The sequence below is a fragment of the Oryctolagus cuniculus genome, chromosome X, assembly GCF_964237555.1.
Source record: "Oryctolagus cuniculus chromosome X, mOryCun1.1, whole genome shotgun sequence".
Classification (NCBI taxonomy): domain Eukaryota; kingdom Metazoa; phylum Chordata; class Mammalia; order Lagomorpha; family Leporidae; genus Oryctolagus; species Oryctolagus cuniculus.
In genome coordinates this window covers 51,043,310-51,066,407 of record NC_091453.1, presented here as the reverse complement: position 1 = coordinate 51,066,407, position 23,098 = coordinate 51,043,310, and the positions used below count along the sequence as shown (strand labels likewise).

Genomic DNA, 23,098 nt, shown 5'->3' with positions numbered 1-23,098 from the left:
CTAGCAATGCATATCAAAGGCAGTGTTCTATTCCTGGGGCTAGGCTTCCAAAGGAACTAGGGAGCCTGGGAAGCAGCAGGGGATGGCCTGAGTGCTTGGGTTCCTACCATCCACCTGAGAGATCCAGATGAAGTTCCTGGCTCCAGGCTTTAGCCTGACCCAGCCCTAGCCAGCAGTTGCAGCCATTTGGGGAGTGAGCCAGTGAATGGGAGATCTCTCTCTCTCTCTCTCTCTCTCTGTGTGTGTGTGTGTGTGTGTGTGTCTCCTTCTCTGTCACTCTTTCAGATAAATAAATAAATAACTCTATATAAAACAGCAACTAGAGGCTTTGTTCAACTGTCTATCAATGTAGGTTCTTCACTGTAACAAATAGATCACTCTGGAGAGGATATTTATAGTCCTAGAGGTCCTCCCTTTATGGGCAGGGGTATATGGGAACTCTTAGTACTGCCTGCTCAGTTTTGTTGTGAACCTAAAACTGTTCCTAAAAAATCATCTTTGTTTTCAAAAATTAAAACCCATAGACCATAAACACATTATGCAAATAATGGGCTTTGGTTGATAATTAGGTATCAATGTAGGTTCTTCATTGTAAGAAATTTATCACCCTTCTCAAAATGTCGATAGTTCCCAGGCTGTGCCTGTGGGGGCAGGAAGTATATGAGATCTCTTGGTACTTTCAGCTCAATAAATATTGCTGTGATCTTAAAACTTCTAAAAAGTAAAGTCTATTAAAATAAAAGCTAATGACAAATGAAAATGCTCCCAATGGACTGTTAGACTTTTTTAAAGGAATTAAGATATGATCCTAATTTTGTAGAGGAATTCTATATACTTGAATGAATGGATAGGGAAATACAGGAAAGAAAGTACTCTAAAATATTAAGAATAATTATCTCAGTATAGTGGGAATAAGCATGAGTTTAAAAATAATTTTAATATTACTTCTATCTTCTATTTTTTTCCGCTGAGCAGATATTGTTTTTATAATCAGGAAAAATATTAACATTTAAATAAAGATATTAATACTTATTCGCAGAGTTATCATGAAGACTAGAAATAATATTCCAGGGGGGTCCGTGCTGAGGCGTAGTGGGTAAAGCTGCTACCTGTGATGCTGGCATCCCATTTGAATGCGGGTTCATGTCCCAGCTGCTCCTCTTCTGATCCAGCTCCTTGCTAATGGCCTGGGAAAGCAATGGAAGATGGCCCAAGTGCTTGGTCCCCTGCCACTCGTGTGGGAGACCTGAATGAAGCTCCTGGCTCCTGGCCTCCACCTGACCCGGTGCTGGCTGTTGAGGCCACCTGGGAAATGAACCAATGGATGGAAGATCTCACTCTCTCTCTCTTTCCCTCTCCCTCTCTCTGACTTTCAAAATAAATAAATAATAAAATTTTTAAAAAGAATTACTATGTATATAATGTTGTATTTATGAGATACATACACATTAAAATAAATTAATTAAATAAATAAACATAATTTGCCAGGCACACTGTAGATTTTCATTATTTTGGGTTTATTACTCATTTTTAGAAATTTTTATTTATGTTATTTTTATTGCTTGAAAGGCAAAATGACAGAGAGAGAAAATAAGAGAGAGGGAGAGAGAACTTGCCTTCACTGGTTTACTCCCCAAATGCCCACAAAAGCTGAGGCTGGGCCAGGCTGAAGCCAGGGTCTGAAATTCCATCCAGGTCTCTCATGTGGACTGCAGAAGCAAAAGTACTTGGACCATCACCTGCTGCCTCCCAGATGCATTCATTAGTAGGAAGCTAAATCAAATTGGGAAGTAGCTGGGACTCAAACCAGCTCTCTGACATGGGATGTGGATATGTCCCAAGCAGTGGCTTTACCTGTTGTGCCACAATGCCTACTCCTCAAAGTTCTTTTTTTTTTTTAATTCTGTATTTAAAAAATTTTAGGAACTGACATTGTGGTGCAGCAAAGTTAAGTTAAGCAGTAAGTTAAGGTGCTGCTAGCAATGCTGGTATCCTGTATTGGAGTGCCTGGTTCAAGTCCCAGCTGTTCCACTTCCCATCCACACCTGGGAAGGCAGCAGAGATTGCTGAGTGCTTGGGTTCCTGCTACCCACATAGGAGACCAGGATGGAGTTCCTGGCTCCTGGTGCAGCTCTGGCTGTTGCAGCCATTTAGGGAGTGAACCTATCTTATGGAAGCTTGCTCACTCTCTCTCTCTCTCTCACTCTCTTTCAAATAAATAAATAATTAAAATAAATCTTTTAAAAATTGTAATTGACACATAATAATGGTATATATTTATAGGATGCTAGGTGATAATTTGATCCATGTATACAATGTCTAATGAGCAAATCAAGGTAATATGTATTTCTAACTCCTTAAACATCTATCATTTCTTTTTTTTTTTTTACAGGCAGAGTGGACAGTGAGAGAGAGAGACAGAGAGAAAGGTCTTCCTTTTGCCGTTGGTTCACCCTCCAATGGCCTGCGCGGCCTGCGCGCTGCGGCTGGCGCATCGCACTGATCTGAAGCCAGGAGCCAGGTGCTTCTCCTGGTCTCCCATGGGGTGCAGGGCCCAAGCACCTGGGCCATCCTCCACTGCACTCCCTGGCCACAGCAGAGGGCTGGCCTGGAAGAGGGGCAACCGGGACAGAATCCGGCGCCCCGACCGACCGGGACTAGAACCCGGTGTGCTGGCGCCGCTAGGCGGAGGATTAGCCTAGTGAGCCGAGGCGCCGGCCAACATCTATCATTTCTTTGTGTTATTTAGGACCCTCCAAACTACTCTTGTCTAGATTTGTTTTTTGACTGATACATAATAATTGTGCAAGTTTATGGTAGTTCTTTATAAAATGTGCGATAAATTTGTGTAAGCTACTACACTATAGAACACTAGAATTTACTCTTCCTATCCAACTGCATTTTGGAGTCCATTATTCAACCTCCTATCCCTCTCCTAATTTCTAGTAACCCCACCCCATAAAATCAACTTTTATTTCATAAAGCACATAGTTTACATAAGGGCTCCCATTTTGGTGTTGTACCTTCTATGGGCTGGTTTTTTAAGATTTATTTTATTTTATTTGAAAGCCAGAGTTATAGGGAGAGACACAGAGAAAGAAGTATTCCATCCGCTGATTCACTCCCCAAATGGCTGCAGTGGCTGGGGCTGGGCCAGGCCAAAGCTAAGAGCCAAGAGCTTCATCTGGGTCTCCCACATGGGTGCAGGGGCCTAAGAACTTGGGTCATCTTCCACTTCTATCCCAGGAGCATTAGCAGGGAGCTGGATCGGAAATGGAGCAGTTGGGACTCGAACCAGTGCCCATAAGGGATGCTGGTGCTGCAGGCAGAGGCTTAACCTTCTATGCCACAGCGCCAGCCCATGGGCTTTACACATAAACACACACACACACACACATAAAGATTTTTAGAGCAGTTTTAGGTTCACAGCAAAATTAACAATTAAATACAGAGATTTCCCCATATACTCCCTATTCTCACACAGACACAGCCTCCCTGATTTATCAGCATGCTGACCGGAGTGGTACATTCCTAAGAATGATGAATATACATTGATACATCACTAAGAGCATGCAGCATTCCTGTTGTTATATATTCTATATATGTTTAAATAACATGTATTCCGACATGTGTTCTGACATGTGCCACTATGTATAAATAGTTTTACTACACTAAAAATCCTCTGTGTTGTTTGTCATTAGTTTAAGAAAAGTGATTGTTAATGACTACGACTGTGTGAATTAATTTGATCAATCCCCTGTTATTGGACATCTAGATTGCTTCCTTAACTCTGTTTTCAAGATGAGAGCGCTAAGGTCTATGACTTGACAAGTGAATTGTCCAAAATCTCCCGGGTAAAAACATAGGCAGAGTTGAGATTAACAACTTGACCAGAAGAACCCACTCACTCTTATGCCACCACATTACCTCTAGAATTCTTTTTTTAAAATATTTTATTTTGCATTTTTCAAATTAATCTTCTTTACTTCCAGAATTAATAATACAACATTAATACATTCTCCTTAGGTGGTCTCCCCTTAACTTGAAAGCTAGTGACCAGATACTCTGCATGGGAAGACAGAAGCCAAGGATCCAAGGATGGAGCTGAGTGACCCAGCAACAAGCAGAAAATGCAAAGGGGGACATAGGAGGACAGAAATAAGCAGAAGGTGGGAGACTGGTACACGGAATACTGGTTAAGATAAAGGAAAAAGGAAAAGATAAAGGGAAAGCTGAATTTGGGACGGCTAAAAGGAAAAAGAAAACTGTTGCTTTATCTCTGTATATAGGAGAGAGCAAAGATAACCTCAAGGCCATGTGGGGAGGTAGGAAGGATAAGGTTTCTGGGAATGTGAGTGAATGAGAAAGGGAGGGTAAAACTCCCAAGGACTACGAGGCTGGGAGAGGCTTTAGTGTGGGAAAAGGCCAAGGCTGGAGGGTAAAGAGTCAGCCTAGCTTAGGCGCTGGGCAAGGAACGTATAGCCTGAGACTCCTTTAGCAACTCAGCTACTAAATGCTCAGGAAGGTAGGGGAAGCGGGATTGTAAAGTGTTCTAACTGTAATGAGGACTGAGCATGGAGCATGGCACGCTTTTTTTTTTTTTTTTTAAGGCAGCAGGCCTCACGCTAGTGCCCCCTACCCCTGCCCCACTTCGCCAGCCTTCACCTCAGCCACACCCACACGCTGAGGACCATCCAGGAGGGGGAGCGTGAGCGCGCGTGCGTGCTCCCGCGTAGGAGAGGCAGAGACAGAGATGGAGACAAAAAGAGACAGGAGAGAGTGAGAAGACTCAGACAGACAGGTAGACAAGGGCAGAAAGGGCTGGGCGGGGGGAGTAGGGGAGAGAGAGAGAGGAGAGCGAGCTCTCGGCCCTACTGAGGAAAACTACTGGGGATAATGCAGGGAGTTCCTGCAGGAAGACTGGGGAGGAAGATCCCAGAACTTACCCTAAGACCGTTGAGGGAGTGGGGGGGTAGCTTTGCAGGACTTGGTGTGGGGGTCATCAGGCAGTAATGGTTACTGCATAGGCGTTGTCACTGAGCCAGAGCCATTTAACCCGCCCTGGGTGACTGGAGACCAAGCTTAAGACACCCCATAACTGTGACTCTGACTGCTTGGGGGGGCCCCCGGGGCTGCAGACAAGGGGAGGAGGGGCACGTGAGGGCTAGGTCCCTGCCTCCCCTTTCCTCCGCTGTCACTCACTACCCCAACAGTCGCCCTGGGGGCGGGCCCCGAAGAGGTGGGGATGGGGGGAGGGTAATCTTGGCAGGCGCCTGCTGCATGGCGTAGGTAGGGACTGTTGAGGGGGGCGGACGCCAGGGGGTTGAACACGAGTGGGAAGCGAAGAGAGACACGGGGAGGGGGAGGGGACCGGGAACCATTTGAATGAGAGGAGGGGATCACGGGTAGAGTGGGCTCCAGGAGGCAGGGCGGGCACGGGTGTGACGGGGTGGGGGGGGCCTAGACTCTTGAGCCAGGTAAGGAAGCAGGTGCGTAGGTCCGTGTTTTTTTCTATGGTTTGGTGTACGAGATCTTTCGGTGGATAGGGGACGCCGTCTTTTCCGGGGGCGGGCTTCAAAGCTCCAGAGGCTATCTTTTCCTCCTCAACTAACGGGGCCCCGGGCGGGGGCTCAAGCTCCATCTCCAGTGACTGTGCTCCACTCCGCAATTTCCAGGTGGCCACTGGGCTGGGAGTCTCGCGCCGGGGGCCGGCGCTGTCTCGCGAGCCCCCTCCTCGAGCCAGCCAATGGCGTTGGTTTCTGGCGCCGCCCGCCCGCCTGGTGCAGAGCGCTGGGCGCTGCGAGCGGCGCTGCCATTTAAAGGGGCCGCGACCCCTGTCCCGGCTGCTAGGGAGGGAGGTGGAGAAGGAGCGCGGGGCCGTCGCTGTCTGCAGTTCTAGGCTTGTAGCCGTTACTGTAACCCCGCCGCAGGTAGGGGTCGGGCCTGGTCAAGCCGAACCGAACCTGCAGGCGGGTTCTCTCAGTAGCCGGGAGGGGGGTCTGAGGAGAGATCGTAGCTCCAAAATGTCTTCCTGTAAATGCCTGAGGTGGGGGGTGGGCAACAGGAGAAGGAAGGGCTGAGGGAGCAATGGGAAAGGGGGACCGGGCTGAGGAAGTGGGCTACCCTGTGAGGTAACTAGGGGGGAAGGGGTTAGGAAGGGCAGTTTGTGGGGGCGGGGGAAGGGCTGAGGGAGGACCATGCAACGCAGGGAGGGGGGGTGGGGCCAGACAGGGTGGGTGAAGACTGAGGAGCTGGGGGTCTCTAGGAGAGTGGGGGGGGATAGAAACTGAAAACGCAGGGGCGGGAAAGGCTCCTGGTGGCGACGGCCCCAGGAGGTTGCAAGGGGGCGTTCAGCCTGAGTTGGGGGGGGGTGAAAGGTAAGGGGGGAGGGGAACCGGGAGTTGCAGTCGGGGTGGGGGGGGCGGGGGTGCCGGGCGGGGGGAACGACTGACTGACTGCCTAGTGAGTGTGGGCACGGGGCCAGGGCCGAGAAGGCCACTCCCCACAGGGGGCGCTGTAGGTGGGGGTGTGGGGGGAGTGGTCAGTAGGACCAAAGCCTGTAGAAACGCCTGTCGCCTGTGGTAGGGGGCTGTTCTTGAGAAATCCAAGTGGATGATGGGGTGTGTCCCAGAGCCTATATAAGAAGGGGTTCTGGCTAAGACCGCCTCTCCTGCCCCTTCTTCTACTCCTCATCTGCAGCCCCTGTCCAGCCATCCTCATGGACCCCAGTGATTTCCCCAGTCCATTTGACCCATTGACCCTGCCAGAGAAGCCGCTGGCTGGAGACCTTCCAGTAGACATGGAATTTGGAGAGGACCTGCTGGAATCCCAGACTGCCCCAACTCGCGGATGGGCCCCCCCTGGCCCTTCTCCATCCTCGGGAGCCCTGGACCTGCTTGATACCCCCGCTGGCCTGGAAAAAGACCCTGGAGTCGTCCTGGATGGAGCCACTGAGCTGCTGGGGCTGGGGGGGCTACTCTATAAAGCCCCCTCCCCCCCAGAGGTGGACCATGGTCCTGAGGGGAGCCTTGCATGGGATGCAGGGGACCAGACCCTAGAGCCTGGACCAGGGGGCCAGACCCCTGAGGTAGTGCCACCTGACCCAGGGGCTGGGGCAAATCCCTCTTCCCCCGAGGGGCTGCTAGAACCTTTGGCTCCAGATTCTCCAATAACCCTGCAGTCCCCCCATGTTGAAGAGGAGGAGACCACCTCCATAGCCACGGGGAGAAGGGGCTCCCCTGGGCAGGAGGAGGAACTTCCCCAAGGGCAGCCACAGAGCCCAAATGGCCCCCCTAGCCCTTCAGTGGGAGAGACTCTGGGGGATGGAATCAACAGTTCTCAGACCAAACCTGGGGGCTCTAGCCCTGCTGCACATCCTTCCTTGCCAGGTAGGTTGCCCAGTCATCTGGAGACTCAGGCTGGGGAGAGGGTGGGGGTTGAGGAGGGGTGGTTGGGTGCTTTGGGAAGTGGCCAGAGGAGGGTGGAGAGGGAAGAGTAGTGATGTGTGGGGAAGGAGTTGTTGGGGCTTGGGGGGGAGGAGTGGAGGTGTGGGAGAAGAATAAGGAAAGTAGGGGCGGGGGGGGGGGAGCACAGGGGCTGTGTGGGAGGAAGGGGGTGAGGCTTAAGGGAGTGGGATGGGAGGAACAGATTTGGTGGGAGAGGTTCCTTTTCTCCTATGCCAGTGGGCTTTTGGTGCCAGGGTCCTTCCTTCAGGATTTTGGGCTTCTTGGGTCTTAAGATCCTTCCAGCTGTTTGGTTCAGTGCGGGAGTGGGGTTTCTGGGATTGAGGGATGGTATCTGGATTCTGGCGCCCTCAGTGACAAGCATTTCAGGGGGTGGTGCAGATGCAGGGTCTGGGGTTGGATCTTTGGGAGGGGAGGGACAGCCGGGACTTGAGACACTCTAGCTTTTGCCCTGTTCTGGTGCTAGTGGTATGCCTGCAGGCTGTGACCAGGGGGACTGGGGACTTATATAACCACCCAAGTCCAGGGGCACCTTCCCATACACTGGTGCTCCCCTTTCCTCTTGCTACCTTTGGGTGGTTGCCTTTGGTTTTGTTGGCAAAACAGAAAATTCTTAATGAAAGGTGTGTTTACCTGTGCTTCCTTCACTCCCAACGATTGGGACAGACAGCTGGTGGAAAGGGTAGGATTCCTTTTTCATGGAGGTTAGCTGCACGCCCTGCCCCCCTACCCCACTTAGTACAGAGCCTGAGGTAACCCTGAGAAGGGCCCCAAGAAGCCACAGGCACTCGAGTTTTTCCTTTCAGTTTTGAGTAAGTTCTTCCCCAGGAATGGAGGTGGGGGTTGGGCTGGGGAGGGGGTGGTGAGGGCAGGCGCAAGATTTAGGCTGCCTTCTGCTTCCTTTGCAGGAGATGGCCTGACTGGGAAGGCAAGTGAGAAGCCGCCAGAGAGGGTGAGAGGGGGAGGGGATTGCAAGGAGTCTGGTTCCCCCTATAGCTCTGGGAAGGACAGACCCTTCATTTTCCCTCCCAGATGTTGTTATGTGGAGAGGGTATGCAAGGAGAGTTAGGAGGAGGGAGGGAGGAGGGAGCTGTGGGTCTACTGCTTCTTGAGGAGAAACTCCAGCCTCCTTTCCTCCCCTCCTCCTGAGGCTGGGCCAAGGGTCCTACTCTCAGCCTCCCTCCCATCTCCCATCTCCTGTCCCCCCTCCAACCCTCATAACTAGTGTTAGCCTGGCCCTGGTGTCAGCTTTCCACCCCTCCCGTGTTTCCAAGGTACAGAAGAGAAGCGAGCGCGTTAGAAGAGCAGAGCCTCCCAAACCTGAGGTTGTGGATTCCACTGAGAGCAGTGAGTAGGATTGGAGGAAGTGTGACCTGGAAATTGTGGGTGTGGAAAAGAGCCCGAATTGGGAGATGGCAGGGCGTGGAGCCGCTAGCTCCTGTAGTCTCTCTCCACGCAGAGTGTGAAGTGCCTGTCTCCGCTATGGGTTGGCATGGGAACTAGGGGCAGTGGGGGAAATTGAAAACAAGAGCAGGGAGAGTGGAGAGTTTCCGGTTTCAGCTGTGTCATCCCTGTCCCCAATCTTCTCATTGGGAGCCCCTCCCTGGGAGATTACAGAGCAACCAAGGGCCAGAGTCACCAGTGGCTTAAGATACCAAGGTAATGGGGGTGGGGAGGTAGAGGCCAGAGCAACAGGAATCCCAGCATCAGGACTGAAGTGACTTGGTCTGGCTCATGAAGTGGCCGGGACCTGTTCTGGTGGCCTGTTCTCACTACCCGCCCCCCTGCACCCCCTTCCTCAGTTCCAGTGTCAGATGAGGATTCTGATGCCATGGTAGATGATCCCAATGATGAGGACTTTGTACCATTCCGGCCCCGGCGTTCTCCTCGCATGTCCCTACGCTCCAGTGTGGCACAGAGGGCTGGGCGCTCCTCAGTGGGCACCAAGATGACTTGTGCACACTGCCGGACACCACTGCAGAAGGGGCAGACTGCCTATCAGCGGAAGGGGCTGCCTCAACTCTTCTGCTCTTCCTCCTGTCTCACCACTTTTTCCAAGAAGCCCTCAGGCAAAAAGACCTGTACCTTCTGCAAGAAGTGCGTGAGGGCCCTGGATGGGGAGGTGTGGTAGGGGGAGGGACAGGGATCAGAGTTATGGGTAAGACAATGTTTTGGCAGGAACCTGGCAGAACGGAGCTGGGCAAGAAAGCAGTTTAGGGAGGGGAGTCAGAGAGTATCTGGCTCTGTGGTCATCATGGGAGCTGCTGAAACACGAAAGTGGTCTGGGGTGAATATTCAATTCTGTTCCCACCTCTAGGGAGATCTGGAACACCAAGGAGTCGGTTGTGGCGCAGACCGGTTCCGGAGGTTCCTTCCATGAGTTCTGCACATCCGTCTGTCTCTCTCTGTACGAGGCCCAGCAGCAGCGCCCACTCCCCCAGTCTGGGGATCCAGCTGATGCCACTCGCTGCAGCATTTGCCAGAAGACCGGAGAGGTGAGGACTCTCACTGGGGGCTGATTTACAGAGCCTGGCCAGCCCTGATCTGCGCCTCCAGTCCTGGGGCTGCAGGGCCCAGGCCCTGTGGAAAAGGGGAGTGGGGAGGAAAGGCAGCCATCATGAGGGAGCTTATTCAAGGAGAGAGCTTCTCCAGGATGTACGCAGCTGGCCTTCCTTTGCCTCCCAGGACCTCACCTTCAAGCCGGCAGCCTGATGTACAGGTTGGGGGGTCCCTGGGCCCACTGTCTGCTGTGAAGGTGTAGGGTGAGGTGGGGACCGTCCTTGCAATTGGGTGGGCGGTGGTGGCCCAGCCCTAGCTCAGGATGTGTGTGTGTGTGTGGCAGGTTCTGCATGAGGTCAGCAACGGCAGCGTGGTGCACCGGCTCTGCAGCGATTCCTGCTTCTCCAAATTCCGCGCCAACAAGGGACTGAAAACCAACTGTTGTGACCAGTGCGGGGCTTACATCTACTCCAAGACGGGGAGCCCTGGCCCCGAGCTCCTCTTCCACGAGGGCCAACAAAAGCGGTTCTGCAACACAACCTGCTTGGGGGCATACAAGAAGGTGGGGCCGAGGGAGTAGTGCATTAGAGGGCTGTGGAAGGGGGTGTGGTCCTTGGGTGATAAATAAAGGTGCCTGACAGGGTCGAGGCTGGGAGAAATAAAATAAATAAAGGGGGTTTCAATTGTATCTGTTATGTTTTATTTTTGAAGCTGGCTGGTGGATACACAGGTCTTTGTTATATCATCATCTATACTTTTTTGTATGCCTGAAATATATGTTTAAAAAATTTAAAAAAAATAAAAGTGAAGGGACAAATCCAGCCTCAGCCTCTCCTTCCCCATCCTCACAGAAAAACACACGTGTGTACCCCTGTGTCTGGTGCAAGACCCTGTGTAAGAACTTTGAGATGCTATCACATGTGGATCGGAATGGCAAGACCAGCCTGTTCTGTTCCCTGTGCTGTACCACTTCTTACAAAGTGAAGCAGGCAGGGCTCACTGGTAGGTGCAAAGCCCTCTTCTTTGAGACCCCTGCCAGCCTTCCTTCTACCTCCCATACTCCCCTCTTTTAAAGTAATCCCTGCTGCCCGACCTCAGCCCAACCACATCTTCCCGTGGGTTTTCTGTTCCATCTCTGCACTGCCTTACACCTTCTGTGTGCTCTCTCTTCTTTCTCGCTCTCTGCTTCTCGTCTTCCTCTCTCTCTCTTTCTCTTTCTCTTTCTCCTCTCTCTCCTCTCTCTCTCTCTATGCCCCAGGCCCTCCCCGACCCTGCAGCTTCTGCCGCCGCAGCCTCTCTGACCCCTGTTACTACAACAAGGTTGACCGCACAGTCTACCAGTTCTGCAGCCCCAGCTGCTGGACCAAGTTCCAGGTACTCCAAACCCTGGACCAGGGATAAAGGGTGTAGCAACATAGAAAGGGAAGGAAAATTGGGGTAGGTAGGCCTGGGCAGAGCAAATTACAAGCCTGATGCCCCTGCCCACTACCACCGCACACATCTCGCCCCTCCCTTACTTGTCTTCCTTCCCTCCAGCGCACAAGCCCTGAGGGGGGCATTCACCTGAGCTGTCACTACTGCCACAGCCTCTTCAGTGGCAAGCCTGAGGTCTTGGACTGGCAGGTAAGACCCCTAACCCACTCCCCGACGTCTAGCCACATGACCAGGCATCTGTCTGTCTGAAGGGGTCCTTCCGCTTGGCTCCTGCCAGGTTCAGATGTCACAGCCCTGTCCTCCCCACCCTGTGCCCCCATCTCAGGACCAGGTGTTCCAGTTCTGCTGCCGTGATTGCTGTGAGGATTTCAAACGGCTTCGGGGTGTGGTGTCCCAGTGCGAGCATTGCCGGCAGGAGAAACTCCTGCACGAGAAACTCCGATTCAGTGGGGTGGAGAAGAGCTTCTGCAGTGAAGGTAAGGGAATGGGGAAGGGCGAGAAGACTCTGTGCCTCCTAGCCAGGGAGAAAGAAGGGCAGAGAAGGGAGAAAGCTTGAAAAGTGGTCTATGGGGGCAGGACCTTCTCCGCCGGATGCTCTACATTTGTCTGTCCTGAGGCCTTGGGCACCAGGGGCTGTTTACAGAGAGGTTCCAAGTATAGTGCCTTGAAAAGGTTGCATCTCAGGCCCTCTATCTCTGGACTCTTTTTTTGCTCTTCTCTTCCCAGGCTGTGTGTTGCTATATAAGCAAGACTTCACCAAGAAGCTGGGCTTGTGCTGCATCACTTGCACTTACTGCTCCCAAACCTGCCAGCGTGGGGTTACTGAGCAGCTGGATGGCAGCACCTGGGACTTTTGCAGTGAGGACTGTAAGAGCAAGTACCTGCTATGGTATTGTAAGGTAAGGTGGGTCAGCACTTTCAAAAGGAGGGAAGAGGGTGGCAGGGAGCATGGACTGTGGTACTGGGGCTGGGACATGGGCAGATCTCCAGGGACGGGAGCCAATCTCCAGTTTGCAAGTTGACCCAGTCTCCAAGGGGAGGAACATGACTTATCCCAGGGGAAGGGACCCAGCACATTTTAGGGAGGCAGGTCTGACCATCCTGTTGACACCTTCAGGCTGCCCGGTGCCATGCCTGTAAGCGCCAGGGGAAGCTGCTGGAGACCATCCACTGGCGTGGGCAGATCCGTCATTTCTGCAACCAACAATGTCTGCTGCGCTTCTACAGCCAGCAGAACCAACCCAACCTGGATACCCAGAGTGGGCCCGAGAGCCTCCTGAACAGTGAGTCCCGGGCAGGGGCACACTCTGCCAGAACTGGCTTGGACTCTTATAATTGTAGGCCCAGCCCCTTTCTTCTTCCCCTGTTCCGTGCTCCTCCTCCCTGGCCAGAGCTACCGGTACTGTGCTCTCTTTTAACTTCTGGACCCTGCACGTATCTAGGGGGAGTCTTGTTTAAAACTTCTGCATGAGATCCTATTGATTTTCTGTAAAAGATATGTTTTTAGGGAGTGGAGGCCTCCACAAATAGGAGGGAATCTTGCAGGGGTTGTAGTTAGTTTTCAGAAAGAAGGACATGTCAGCATAAGCTCTGCCTTTGGTGAGACTGAAGACTTCTGTTATTTCTAGAATGTTAGCTTAGCTCCCCTACAACTCCAGGGATATCAAACTCCCGAGAGCCATCTCAATGGAAGAACTCAAAGTGGGAGGTTTGGGGAGAAATGTAATATTTCATTCTACTTAGCTGCCAGGAGTAAAGACTCTCCCTAGCTACTGTTGCTGGGGCCTAGAGGAGACTAGAACTGGGCTCATGATGAGGGGAAATCCTAGATTTGCAGTTTCTATTTGGGGTACCTTTTAAAGACGTTCTCTTGGAAGAGGGGTGAGGAAAATAGTCAGCTCCTTCTTCAGGTGAGGGCATTCATTTGTTTTCATCCACAGGTCAGTCTCCTGAATCAAAGCCCCAGACACCCTCTCAAACCAAAGTGGAGAACAACACATTGAGGACCCCAGAGGAAAATGGGAATTTGGGCAAGGTAGGGGCAAAAGCCAAGGGGAGGACAGGCTCAGAGGAGGGTACAGTAGTTGGCAGCACTAACAGTCCTTTGTCTCTACAGATCCCTGCGAAGACCAGGTCAACTCCAACAACCCCCACCCCTCCTCCACCCCCACCTCCCCCAGCTACACCCCGCAAAAACAAAGCTGCCATGTGTAAGCCACTGATGCAGAATCGAGGAGTCTCCTGCAAGGTGGAAATGAAGTCCAAAGGAAGTCAGACAGGTGAGCCAGAGTGCCTTGATGTCACAAGCTGCATTCCAGAGTCCTAGGCCTTCACCCTCATTTCTAGGAGCCAGACAAGGGAATTTCTGAGGTGGTTGACATATCATGTACATAGTTGTACTGGAATCCCAGAATGATCTCTCCACCTTTGGTTCACTGAGCACATGTGAGAGCTTTTAGGGATGACAAGCAAGCATCAGGTCCTAGGTCAGATGTGACCTGTCTAGCAGAGGCTCTGAGAAGACTCCTTTCTTGTCAACAGAAGAGTGGAAGCCACAAGTGATTGTGCTGCCCATCCCAGTGCCCATCTTTGTGCCAGTGCCTATGCATTTGTACTGCCAGAAAGTCCCTGTGCCTTTCTCCATGCCTATCCCGGTAAGTTTCCTTGCCCTTCCTGGCCGGGTCCTCCTTTGCCCTTTCAGGATGAGACCTACCCTTTCCCCCTACTCTCATCAGCAGCCCCTCTAGTCTGCTGCTGTGGTTCTTGGCTTTTAGTTGGGATTCGTGCTTCCAGGTGCCTGTGCCCATGTTCTTGCCTACTACCTTGGAGAGCACAGACAAGATTGTGGAGACCATTGAGGAGCTGAAGGTGAAGATCCCTTCCAACCCTTTGGAGGCTGACATCCTGGCTATGGCAGAAATGATTGCAGAGGCTGAGGAATTAGACAAGGCCTCATCTGACCTTTGTGGTATGCCATGGACAGTGGTGATGAGGGAGACAGGGTGCTACCAGTCTGTCTCTGCCTAAGGGGGTGGAAAGTGGTGATCTCAGTGCCCAGTGGAATCGGGGTGGGGGAGGGAGGGCGATAGTTGGGATCAGCCCTTAAAGGCCTGTGAAGGTGGTAGGTAGGAGCTGCAGCCATTGTATCATCTTCTCTGCCTCCCAGATCTTGTGAGTAACCAGAGTGCAGAGGGACTTCTGGAAGACTGTGACCTGTTTGGGCCTGCTCGAGATGATGTCCTGGCCATGGCCGTCAAGATGGCCAATGTCTTGGATGAGCCTGGGCAAGACTTGGAGGCAGACTTCCCTAAGAGTGAGTAGGATTCAAGGCATGTCCTCTGAGTTTGGTAGCATTTGTGCCATCAGAAAGGGAATTTTACTCATGTGACAGCTGAGCATGACCCTAAATTGTGGCCCTAAGATAGAAAACCCTCCCAAGGGGTAGTGCCAGAAATACCAGGACCAGTATGCCAATTTAGACTTCTGAGTCTTGTTTTTTGTGTTTCTGAGGCTTTTACATGACTTTTATGGTTGAAAAAAAAGAAAATACAAAAGTTACCATTTTCACCATATTAGTGTACAGTTCAATAGTGTTCAACACATGTTGGGAATGTGTTGTGTTTTTGTGCCTCTGACTGCATTTTTTGGTGTAGTGTTGCTGGTTCCTGCTGAGTCCTCTGAAGCTGAGAGGCTCATCTTTTTTTTTTTTAATGTGAAAGTCAGAATTCCAAAGAGAGGAGAGACAGAGAGAGGAGGGAGATCTTCTATCCGCTGGTTCACTCCCCGAATGGCTGCAATAGCCTGGGCTGGGCCAGGCCAAAGCCAGGAACCAGGAGCTTCTTTCAGGTTTGCCATGTGGGCGCAGGGGCCTAAGCACTTGGGCCATGCTCTGCTGATTTTCCTAGGCCATTAGTAGAGAGCTGGATTGGAAGCAGAGCAGCCGGGACTCGAACTGGCGCCCATATGGAATGCCAGCATTGCAGGCGGCAGCTTTACCTGCTGTGCCACAAAGCCGGCCCCTGAGAGTTTCATCTTGAGTCAAGTGGGCAAGTAGCAGGGATGGGATGGGAGAACTACGGAGCTGAGATCTCAAGCAATTGATTTCTTCTTCCTTTCCTTTCTTTTAGATCCTTTGGACATTAACCCCAGTGTAGACTTCCTCTTTGATTGTGGCCTGGTAGGGCCTGAGGATGTGTCTACTGAACAAGACCTTCCCCGAACCATGAGGAAGGTAAGGGCTGGAGCTACTGTATACACCAAAGAAGGCTGGAGGCCCAAAGGGGAAGGAGTGCTTTTGGAGCCAAGCATCAGTCCCCTGGTGGTAATCACTGTCTCAACTACCTTCCGTGGTGCTCCGACCCTGCCTCTGCCATCCCCATCCTTTCTCTTTCCCTTCAGGGTCAAAAACGGCTGGTGCTTTCGGAAAGCTGTTCTCGGGACTCCATGAGTAGTCAGCCTAGCTGTACTGGACTCAACTATTCGTATGGTGTCAATGCTTGGAAGTGCTGGGTGCAATCAAAATATGCCAATGGAGAGACCAGCAAGGGTGATGAGCTGCGCTTTGGCCGTAAGCTCCCAGGGGAGGAAGGCAGAGACCAGGAAGATGAGGAGGAGGTGGAGGAGGGGAAGGGGAAAGGGGCTGGATCTGAGATTCAGCTGAAGATGTCTAGGAGTGATAAAGGTGTGGTTGCTTCAGGGTACCCTGTGAAGGTGAGGAGGAGGTGTAGATGAAAGGGACATACTGCCTAGGTTGGGGGCTGAGGGCCCTTTTTGTAATTGGTGGGTTTGTTCAGGAGTAAGTGTGACTAAAGGAAGAAGAGATTAATGGTGATGGAGCTAAGTGAGATTCTCCAAGTAGAGTTTTCTTAATCCACCCACCTCTACCACATATCACTGCAGCCAAACCCATGCGTATCAAAGAGGATATTCTCGCCTGCTCAGCTGCTGAGCTCAACTATGGCCTGGCTCAGTTTGTGAGAGAAATCACTCGACCGAATGGTGAACGATATGAACCTGACAGTATCTACTATCTGTGTCTTGGCATCCAGCAGGTACTCCTCGCACACCACCTCACTTCCTGTCACTTTCAACATAGCAGGCAGGACCCTACCAGAAATGCTTCTGCCCTCCTCCCTGATCTTATCTTGTCTCTGACTCCAAGCTAGCAGCTTGCCTTTATTCTCCCAGTCCAGAGAGAACATGAGATGCCAACATTCTTCCCAAATCAAAGCTGCATTCCAGGACTGTTGACCAAGGAGCAGAATTCACTGCTGTCTGGGTCCCTTTTGTAACCCTTAAGCTGGGCTCCTTGAGAGGTGGCGTAATGCCTAATTCCCATGGGGAGAGGTCAGCCATGTGTCACCTGATGGCTGGGGTGGGGTGCTGGGTGGGAGGTGCGGGCTAGCTTCTAAAGACCATCTCCTCTTGCAGCAAAGCCTCAGGGCTTTTGAGTGCTGGGTACGGCAGGAAGAAAGCACTCAGGGCCACCCAGTCAGGCAACTGTCTCCCATTGCGTGCTAATTATCAAGGACTCCGTGCCCTGCAGTGTTCAGCCTAGTTGTCTTTCCTCTAAGACCTAAAGTCTGGCTTTACATGTGTCTGTTTTTCTTTCTGCAGTACTTGCTGGAAAATAACCGAATGGTGAACATTTTCACAGACCTTTACTACCTGACTTTTGTTCAAGAACTCAACAAGTCTCTGAGTACCTGGCAGCCCACACTCCTCCCCAACAGTAAGGGATGGGGACTTAGCAACCCCTACACCCTTTCCTCCATCCTTCCCTTATGTCATTCCAAGAGTCCTGTGCATTTTGGTCAGCCATTCTTCATAAGGGGTCTGAGGGCAGAAGCACAAACTAGATACCTTAGGGTTTGGAGTTAGAGGAGCAGGAACCCATGTCCTTAAACATGAGGAGGGGATCAAGACTTGGGCCTGAAAAGCTATCTCTGGGACCAGAACAAGGTGGACTGGGTTTGGGTGGTAAGTGAAAAAAGAAACCAAAAGGAAGTTGTGGGGCTGCTCGAGGCTTTAACATCCCCCTGCCTACACAGGTGCAAAACTACAGTTAGGTGCTACATAACAACACTTAGGTCCATACCAGACCCCATATGTGACAGTAGTCCCTTAAGACTGTAAGGGAACGGAAAAATTCCTGTCACCTAAGGGTGTCATACTGACCATTGTGTTACAGTTACCTACAGCCTTCAGTATAGTAACATGCCAAACAGGTTTGTAGCCTGGGAGCAGGAGGTTCTACCACATAGTCTAGGTGTGCTATAGGCTAGACCGTGCAAGTGTGTGTGTGTGAGTGTAGTCAATGATGTCCACAAAATCACCTCGCAACACATTTCTCAGAATGTGTCCTCCTCAGTAAGCAATTCAGGACTGTATGTGAAAAGACAGTGGCCCAATCCTACCATGTGGTGGTGGAGTGGCGGGGTCAAGGCCTTGGAGCCAGCAGTCATGTAACCCAACAAGAATCGCGTGGTAAACGCTTGGGAGAGGATGACCAGGATCAGGAGCAGCTGGGTTTGGGGAGTCCATCCCTCCTCACCGGCCTCTTCCGCTTGTCCATTGCAGATACGGTGTTCTCCCGAGTGGAGGAAGAGCACCTCTGGGAGTGTAAGCAGCTGGGGGTCTACTCACCCTTTGTCCTTCTCAACACCCTCATGTTCTTCAACACTAAGTTTTTTGGGCTGCAGACAGCTGAGGAACACATGCAGCTCTCCTTCACCAATGTGGTACGGCAGTCCCGCAAGTGTACCACCCCTCGGGGCACCACCAAGGTGGTGAGCATCCGCTACTATGCCCCAGTCCGCCAGAGGAAAGGGCGAGGTATGAGGCTGCCCCCTGCTTTGTTTTTGCCCCCTTCTCTGCTTTCCCTTCCCATGCCCCACCGTAACCCACTGTACCTGCCCTAGTTGGCCCTCTCCTTTGCTACTAGCTTCCCTCTCCTTCCCTTCCTGTGTTTGCAAAAGGTGGAAATGGTCAGCCCTTCTATCTGATGGGCAGTGGCTCCTGCACAAATAGGAGGTCACTCGGCTGCCTGTTTCCCACCTTTCCTTTTTTCAGGGCTATTGACTTGCTTTCCTAAGTTTTGGGGGTGGCAGGCTGGTAGGGAGCTGTTGGATGTGTTTCACTGCACAGGAGAGTTGACAGCATGAATGACAGGCTTTCTGCAATTCTTTGCCAACAGGCATAACAGGGGCTGCACCTTGGTTTCCATTCTTTCTGGTCTCGGAATTCTGTCCCGTTTGAGTGCAGTTTCCCAGGTCCCTTCCTGGGCCCGTGCCTCAACCTCCACTAATGCACAAGAGATTGGGGCCATCACTGCCTTGTCCCAGAAGGCAAGTCCAGCCTCGCAAATAGGGTCTGTTTTTATCAGCTTGTTTGTATAACTTCTGAGATCACCTCCTCAAGAAATCAGCTTGGGGGAGATTATAGAGTCTTTGGCAGTGAGAACCGGGTGGGGCTGGAGAGCAACACCCTACAGGATGTTGGGTTGCTGCGGAGAGACTGACTGGCTCTTCTGCCTTTATTTCTTCATGAGATTGTATTTTTGTGTCCTGAGGCCTCCCTCTGGGCCACCTCTTAGAGGTGGCTTCTTGAGCCTGTTGCTCTGAATGAGTCTGGCTCTTTTTCCTCTCCTGCAGACACAGGTCCTGGGAAACGGAAGAGAGAAGATGAAACTCCTATCTTAGAGCAGCGTGAAAACCGCATGAATCCCCTCCGCTGCCCTGTCAAGTTCTATGAATTCTATCTTTCAAAATGGTAAGTTGGCAGGTTTGTAGGAATGGCCTTAGCCCGGGGACCCAAGGGATCTACTTGACCTTGGTACTGATCTTCTGTCCTACCACTCCCCTGCCACCGTTATAGTCCTGAAAGCCTCCGGACTCGAAATGATGTGTTCTACCTACAACCTGAGCGGTCCTGCATCGCTGAGTCACCTCTCTGGTATTCTGTGATCCCCATGGACCGCAGCATGTTGGAGAGCATGCTCAATCGCATTCTGGCTGTGCGTGAGATTTATGAGGAACTGGGCCGTCCTGGGGATGAAGACCTGGACTGAGCCCATGTGCCATCCGTGTCCATCTTTCACATCATGTCTGTCCTGTGGCCTTGTCCCACAGAGGGACTGGCCCAGGAACCAAGGCTACTCATTCTGAAGGGCCCTGACTACTCCTTTCTACTCACCTGTTCCCTACCTTCCCTTGAAACCCCTGGCTCTTACCTCCTTCCATACCACTTGATAACCATGGGGCCCCAGTCTTCTGTACTCCCGGTGATGGGCAAAAGCCAGCTAGCCCATTTTCGTTATGCTTCAGAGTAAACCCCTTCTGGGGCCAGACTCTGGGTAGAGTGTTAACAGCTCTGGTGATCCTGTTGGCTTTGGGTTTCCTGACCCATCCTGCTTAGGCAAAGCCCCTTCTTCCTGGGTCTGACCTAGGGAAGAACCCAGCTGCCTTCTCTGCCCTGTGCCCAATCCCTTCTCTAGTCTTCCCCAGTACCTCGTGAAAGGGTCTTGTCTGAAAGGCATGGAAGAAATGATGAACAAATGTTGAGGGGACCATCTACCTAAAACACAGACCTTGGGCACTCTTCCCCTCCTGCAAGATAATTGATTTGTTGGCACCCTCTCATCACCATGTCCCCTCACCATCCCACCCTTACAAGCGCCAAACCTTGGTGCTCCAGTTAAAAAAAATTTACAAATGCTTTCTTTTCCTCAAAGGCAGAGAATGACTCTTAAAGTACAGGAAGCAGATTCCTGTTGTGCAGACTCTTATCCCCTTGGTTTACGTGTTTGTCTCTCTCTGCCATCTTAGGTTGGCATGAGCCATGGTGTCAACACGCTTAGCCCCCTCTGTAACAGCCTCCCTTTAGTTCAGTGGACAGAGCTCCCAAGGCAAAAACTACCTTCTGACCTGGCTTGGGGCTGGGTTTCCTGCTCTTGTTTTAGGCTCCCAGACGGGGGAGGAGGGACACCGACTCGTATGCATCTTGCTCATAAGAGCCAGGCCAAGCTTGTAGGGGCCTGGGTCGTGCAGGATGGGATCTGTGGTCAAAGGATAGTTGAGGAGCTGTGGGCATGGGTCCTGCCTCCACTACCTACATCTCTCTTCCCCGTCTTGCCTTTATAGTCCCAGAAAACTCTTAGCGTCTGGCAAAGGGGGTACCCAGTTCTTTCCCTGTTGGCTTTGCTGTTCCCCAGCCTCTTTTTTGTGTTTTTATAACTGTCACCAGTTTAGCCACTGTTTAAATTGTATATATTGTTCTGAGGCACCTGGCCTGTCCCTTCGGTGAGCCATGCCCGCCCTTGTGTTGTAGTGAGAAGCTGTTGTCACGACTAACCTTCTGTCTCTGGAATTGTTTGTTTCAAATAAAGAGTTAAAATTGTTTTTTGCCTTTTCTGGGGGAGGGAGAGCGGTGTTTGGAGGGGTAAGGATATGGAGCAGCAGTTCTGGGTAACTTCAAATCTCTCAAAGTGGCAGGAAGTCAAGTGTTCCATCTCAGTTTGAGAACCATTCTTATCCACCTCGCTGAATGAATCCACCAGGAATGCCTTCCTCTCTATGAGAAGTCTCCAAACACTAGAGAACAAAAATGGTTAGTCAGCAGCCATCCATCAAGGACCTAGATTGTATGCCTCCAAGAAGACTAAGATTAATTAGACCAGATCGTGTCCCTAGGTGAGGGGAGGCACTGACCAACACCCAATTAGCGGTAATACCGGCAGGATGAAATAAATGATGCTATGGGAGAGCAGAGGAATAAGGCACTCATTTCAAACAGGGAATTGAGGTTGAGATCTGTTGCTTTAGGGAGGAGCTCCCTAGAACAGTATGAAGGATGAGGGGTTGGGACATGTCTGAAAGCCTGCAGATCAGTGGAAGGAGTCTGGCTAAGAGATTCTGATGCCTCAGTGGAGGCTGTGGAGATAAGAAAAGAAGAGAGAAGGTGGGTTAAAAATAAATTTCATAGAGGTTGAAGTTCAAGGCTACAGGGCCTGATGACTGACTGGAAGTGAGGATTGAAGGAGAGGGAAGCACTGAGCATGGTCTCAGGTTTCTAACCTTGACGACTAGGAGAATGAGGTAACTTGAACTGAGAAATGAGCAGGTTTTTTTTTTTTTCCTTTTTTTGGTTTTCAGGATTTTCTTTGAGCAGAGGTACAAGGAAGTTGGTCCTAGGTTGAGGTTCTGATCATGTTGGGTTTGAGACTCCATTGGAACATCCATGTGGGAGACCATGCAACATGACAGCATAGCAGAAAGAACCCCAAAACTTCATTTTCTAACCACAGTTCTGCCATGAAAAATTGGGTAGGCCTACCTTTTTGAGCCTTATCTAAAAAAATGAGTTTAGGGGCAGGTGTTTGGGACAGTGGTTAAGATCCCTCTTGGGATTGCCAGCATCCCATATCTGAGTGTCTAGGTTTAAGTTCTGGCTCCACTTTCAATTCTAGGTTCCTACTATTGTGCACCCTGGGAGGCAGCAGGTGATGGCTCAAGTACTTGAGTCCCTGCCACCCATGTGGGAGGCCTGGATTGAGTTCCAGCCCCCTGGCTTTGACCTGGCCCAGTCCCAGCTGTGTGGGCATTTGGGGATTGAACTAGCAGATGGAAAATCTCTGTATTTCTGTCTCTCTGCCTTTGAAATAAATTTTTAAAAATTAATACTAAACAATTAAATAGGGACCAGTGTCATGGTGCAGTGGGTTAAAGCCACCACCTTGCAATGTCAGAAGCACACTTGAGGCCCAGTTTGAGTTCTGGCTGCTCCACTTTTGATCTAGCTCCCTGCCAATGCACCTGGGAAAGCAGTGGAAGATGGCCCAAGTACTTGGGCCCCTGGCGCTCACGTGGTAGACCCAGATGGAGTTCTAGGCTCCTGGCTTTGGCCTGGCTCAGCCCCTGCTGTTGTGGCCATTTGGAGAGTAAATCACCAGACAGAATCTCTTGCTCTTGCTCTCTGTCTTTCTGCCTTTCAAATAAGTAAGATAAAGCTTTTAAAAAATGGGTTCAGGGGCAGACATTTGGCTTAGCAGCTAAGATGCCTATTAGGATGCCCATAGCCCATATCAGAGTACCTGGGCTTGAGTCTTGGCTGTGTTCCTGATTCCAGCTTCCTGCTAAAGCAGATCCTGGGAGGCAGCAGTTGATGGCTCAAGTAGTTGGGTCGCTGACATCCACTTGGGAGACATGGCTTGAGTTCTCAAGTCCCAGTTACAGCCGGGCCAGCCCCAGCCATTGAGAAGTGAACCAGAGGATGGAAACTCTCTGACTCTATCACTGTCCCTTTTCTTTTCTTCTTCTTCTTCTTCTTTTTTTTTTTTTTTTTTTTGACAGGCAGAGTGGATAGTGAGAGAGAGAGAGAGAGAGAGAGAGAAAGGTCTTCCTTTTGCCGTTAGTTCACTCTTCAATGGCCGCCGCGGCTGGCGCGCTGCGGCTGGCGCACCGTGCTGATCCGAAGGCAGGAGCCAGGTGCTTCTGGTCTCCCATGGGAAGCACTTGGGCCATCCTCCATTGCCTTCCCGGGCCACAGCAGAGAGCTGGCCTGGAAGAGGGGCAACCAGGAAAGAATCCGGCGCCCCGACTGGGACTAGAACCCGTAGGTGGAAGATTAGCCTATTGAGCCGCGGCGCCGGCTGTAACTTTGCTTTTCAAATAAATTTTTTAAACACTTGCTTATTTGAAAGACAA

General features: G+C 51.3%; 1 protein-coding gene across 9 annotated transcripts in view; it reads left to right on the top strand.

The window, feature by feature from the left end:
• The window catches only part of ZMYM3 (zinc finger MYM-type containing 3), a 33,192-nt gene extending 12,400 nt beyond the window's left edge, over positions 1–20,792 (top strand). Inside the window, exons 1-25 of one of the 9 annotated variants that reach the window (XM_051827198.2) lie at positions 4,027–4,169; positions 6,700–7,388; positions 8,372–8,415; positions 8,744–8,810; positions 9,266–9,560; positions 9,781–9,958; positions 10,306–10,524; positions 10,814–10,964; positions 11,221–11,336; positions 11,499–11,585; positions 11,722–11,872; positions 12,123–12,295; positions 12,514–12,679; positions 13,337–13,431; positions 13,513–13,675; positions 13,938–14,050; positions 14,190–14,364; positions 14,563–14,709; positions 15,524–15,627; positions 15,795–15,963; positions 16,296–16,447; positions 17,013–17,127; positions 17,976–18,230; positions 19,049–19,166; positions 19,272–20,792. In XM_051827198.2, the coding sequence (XP_051683158.1) occupies positions 4,099–4,169; positions 6,700–7,388; positions 8,372–8,415; positions 8,744–8,810; positions 9,266–9,560; positions 9,781–9,958; positions 10,306–10,524; positions 10,814–10,964; positions 11,221–11,336; positions 11,499–11,585; positions 11,722–11,872; positions 12,123–12,295; positions 12,514–12,679; positions 13,337–13,431; positions 13,513–13,675; positions 13,938–14,050; positions 14,190–14,364; positions 14,563–14,709; positions 15,524–15,627; positions 15,795–15,963; positions 16,296–16,447; positions 17,013–17,127; positions 17,976–18,230; positions 19,049–19,166; positions 19,272–19,464 (4,206 nt within the window). In that variant the 5' untranslated portion in view covers positions 4,027–4,098 and the 3' untranslated portion in view covers positions 19,465–20,792. Of the gene's footprint in view, positions 1–4,026; positions 4,170–4,681; positions 4,802–5,251; positions 5,290–5,747; positions 5,931–6,699; positions 7,389–8,371; positions 8,416–8,737; positions 8,811–9,265; positions 9,561–9,780; positions 9,959–10,305; positions 10,780–10,813; positions 10,965–11,220; positions 11,337–11,498; positions 11,586–11,721; positions 11,873–12,122; positions 12,296–12,513; positions 12,680–13,336; positions 13,432–13,512; positions 13,676–13,937; positions 14,051–14,189; positions 14,365–14,562; positions 14,710–15,523; positions 15,628–15,794; positions 15,964–16,295; positions 16,448–17,012; positions 17,128–17,975; positions 18,231–19,048; positions 19,167–19,271 lie in introns of those variants that run through there. The other 8 variants (XM_051827197.2, XM_070067119.1, XM_008272761.4 and 5 more) reach the window with 8 other exon arrangements.
• The last annotated feature ends 2,306 nt before the right edge of the window (positions 20,793–23,098 follow it).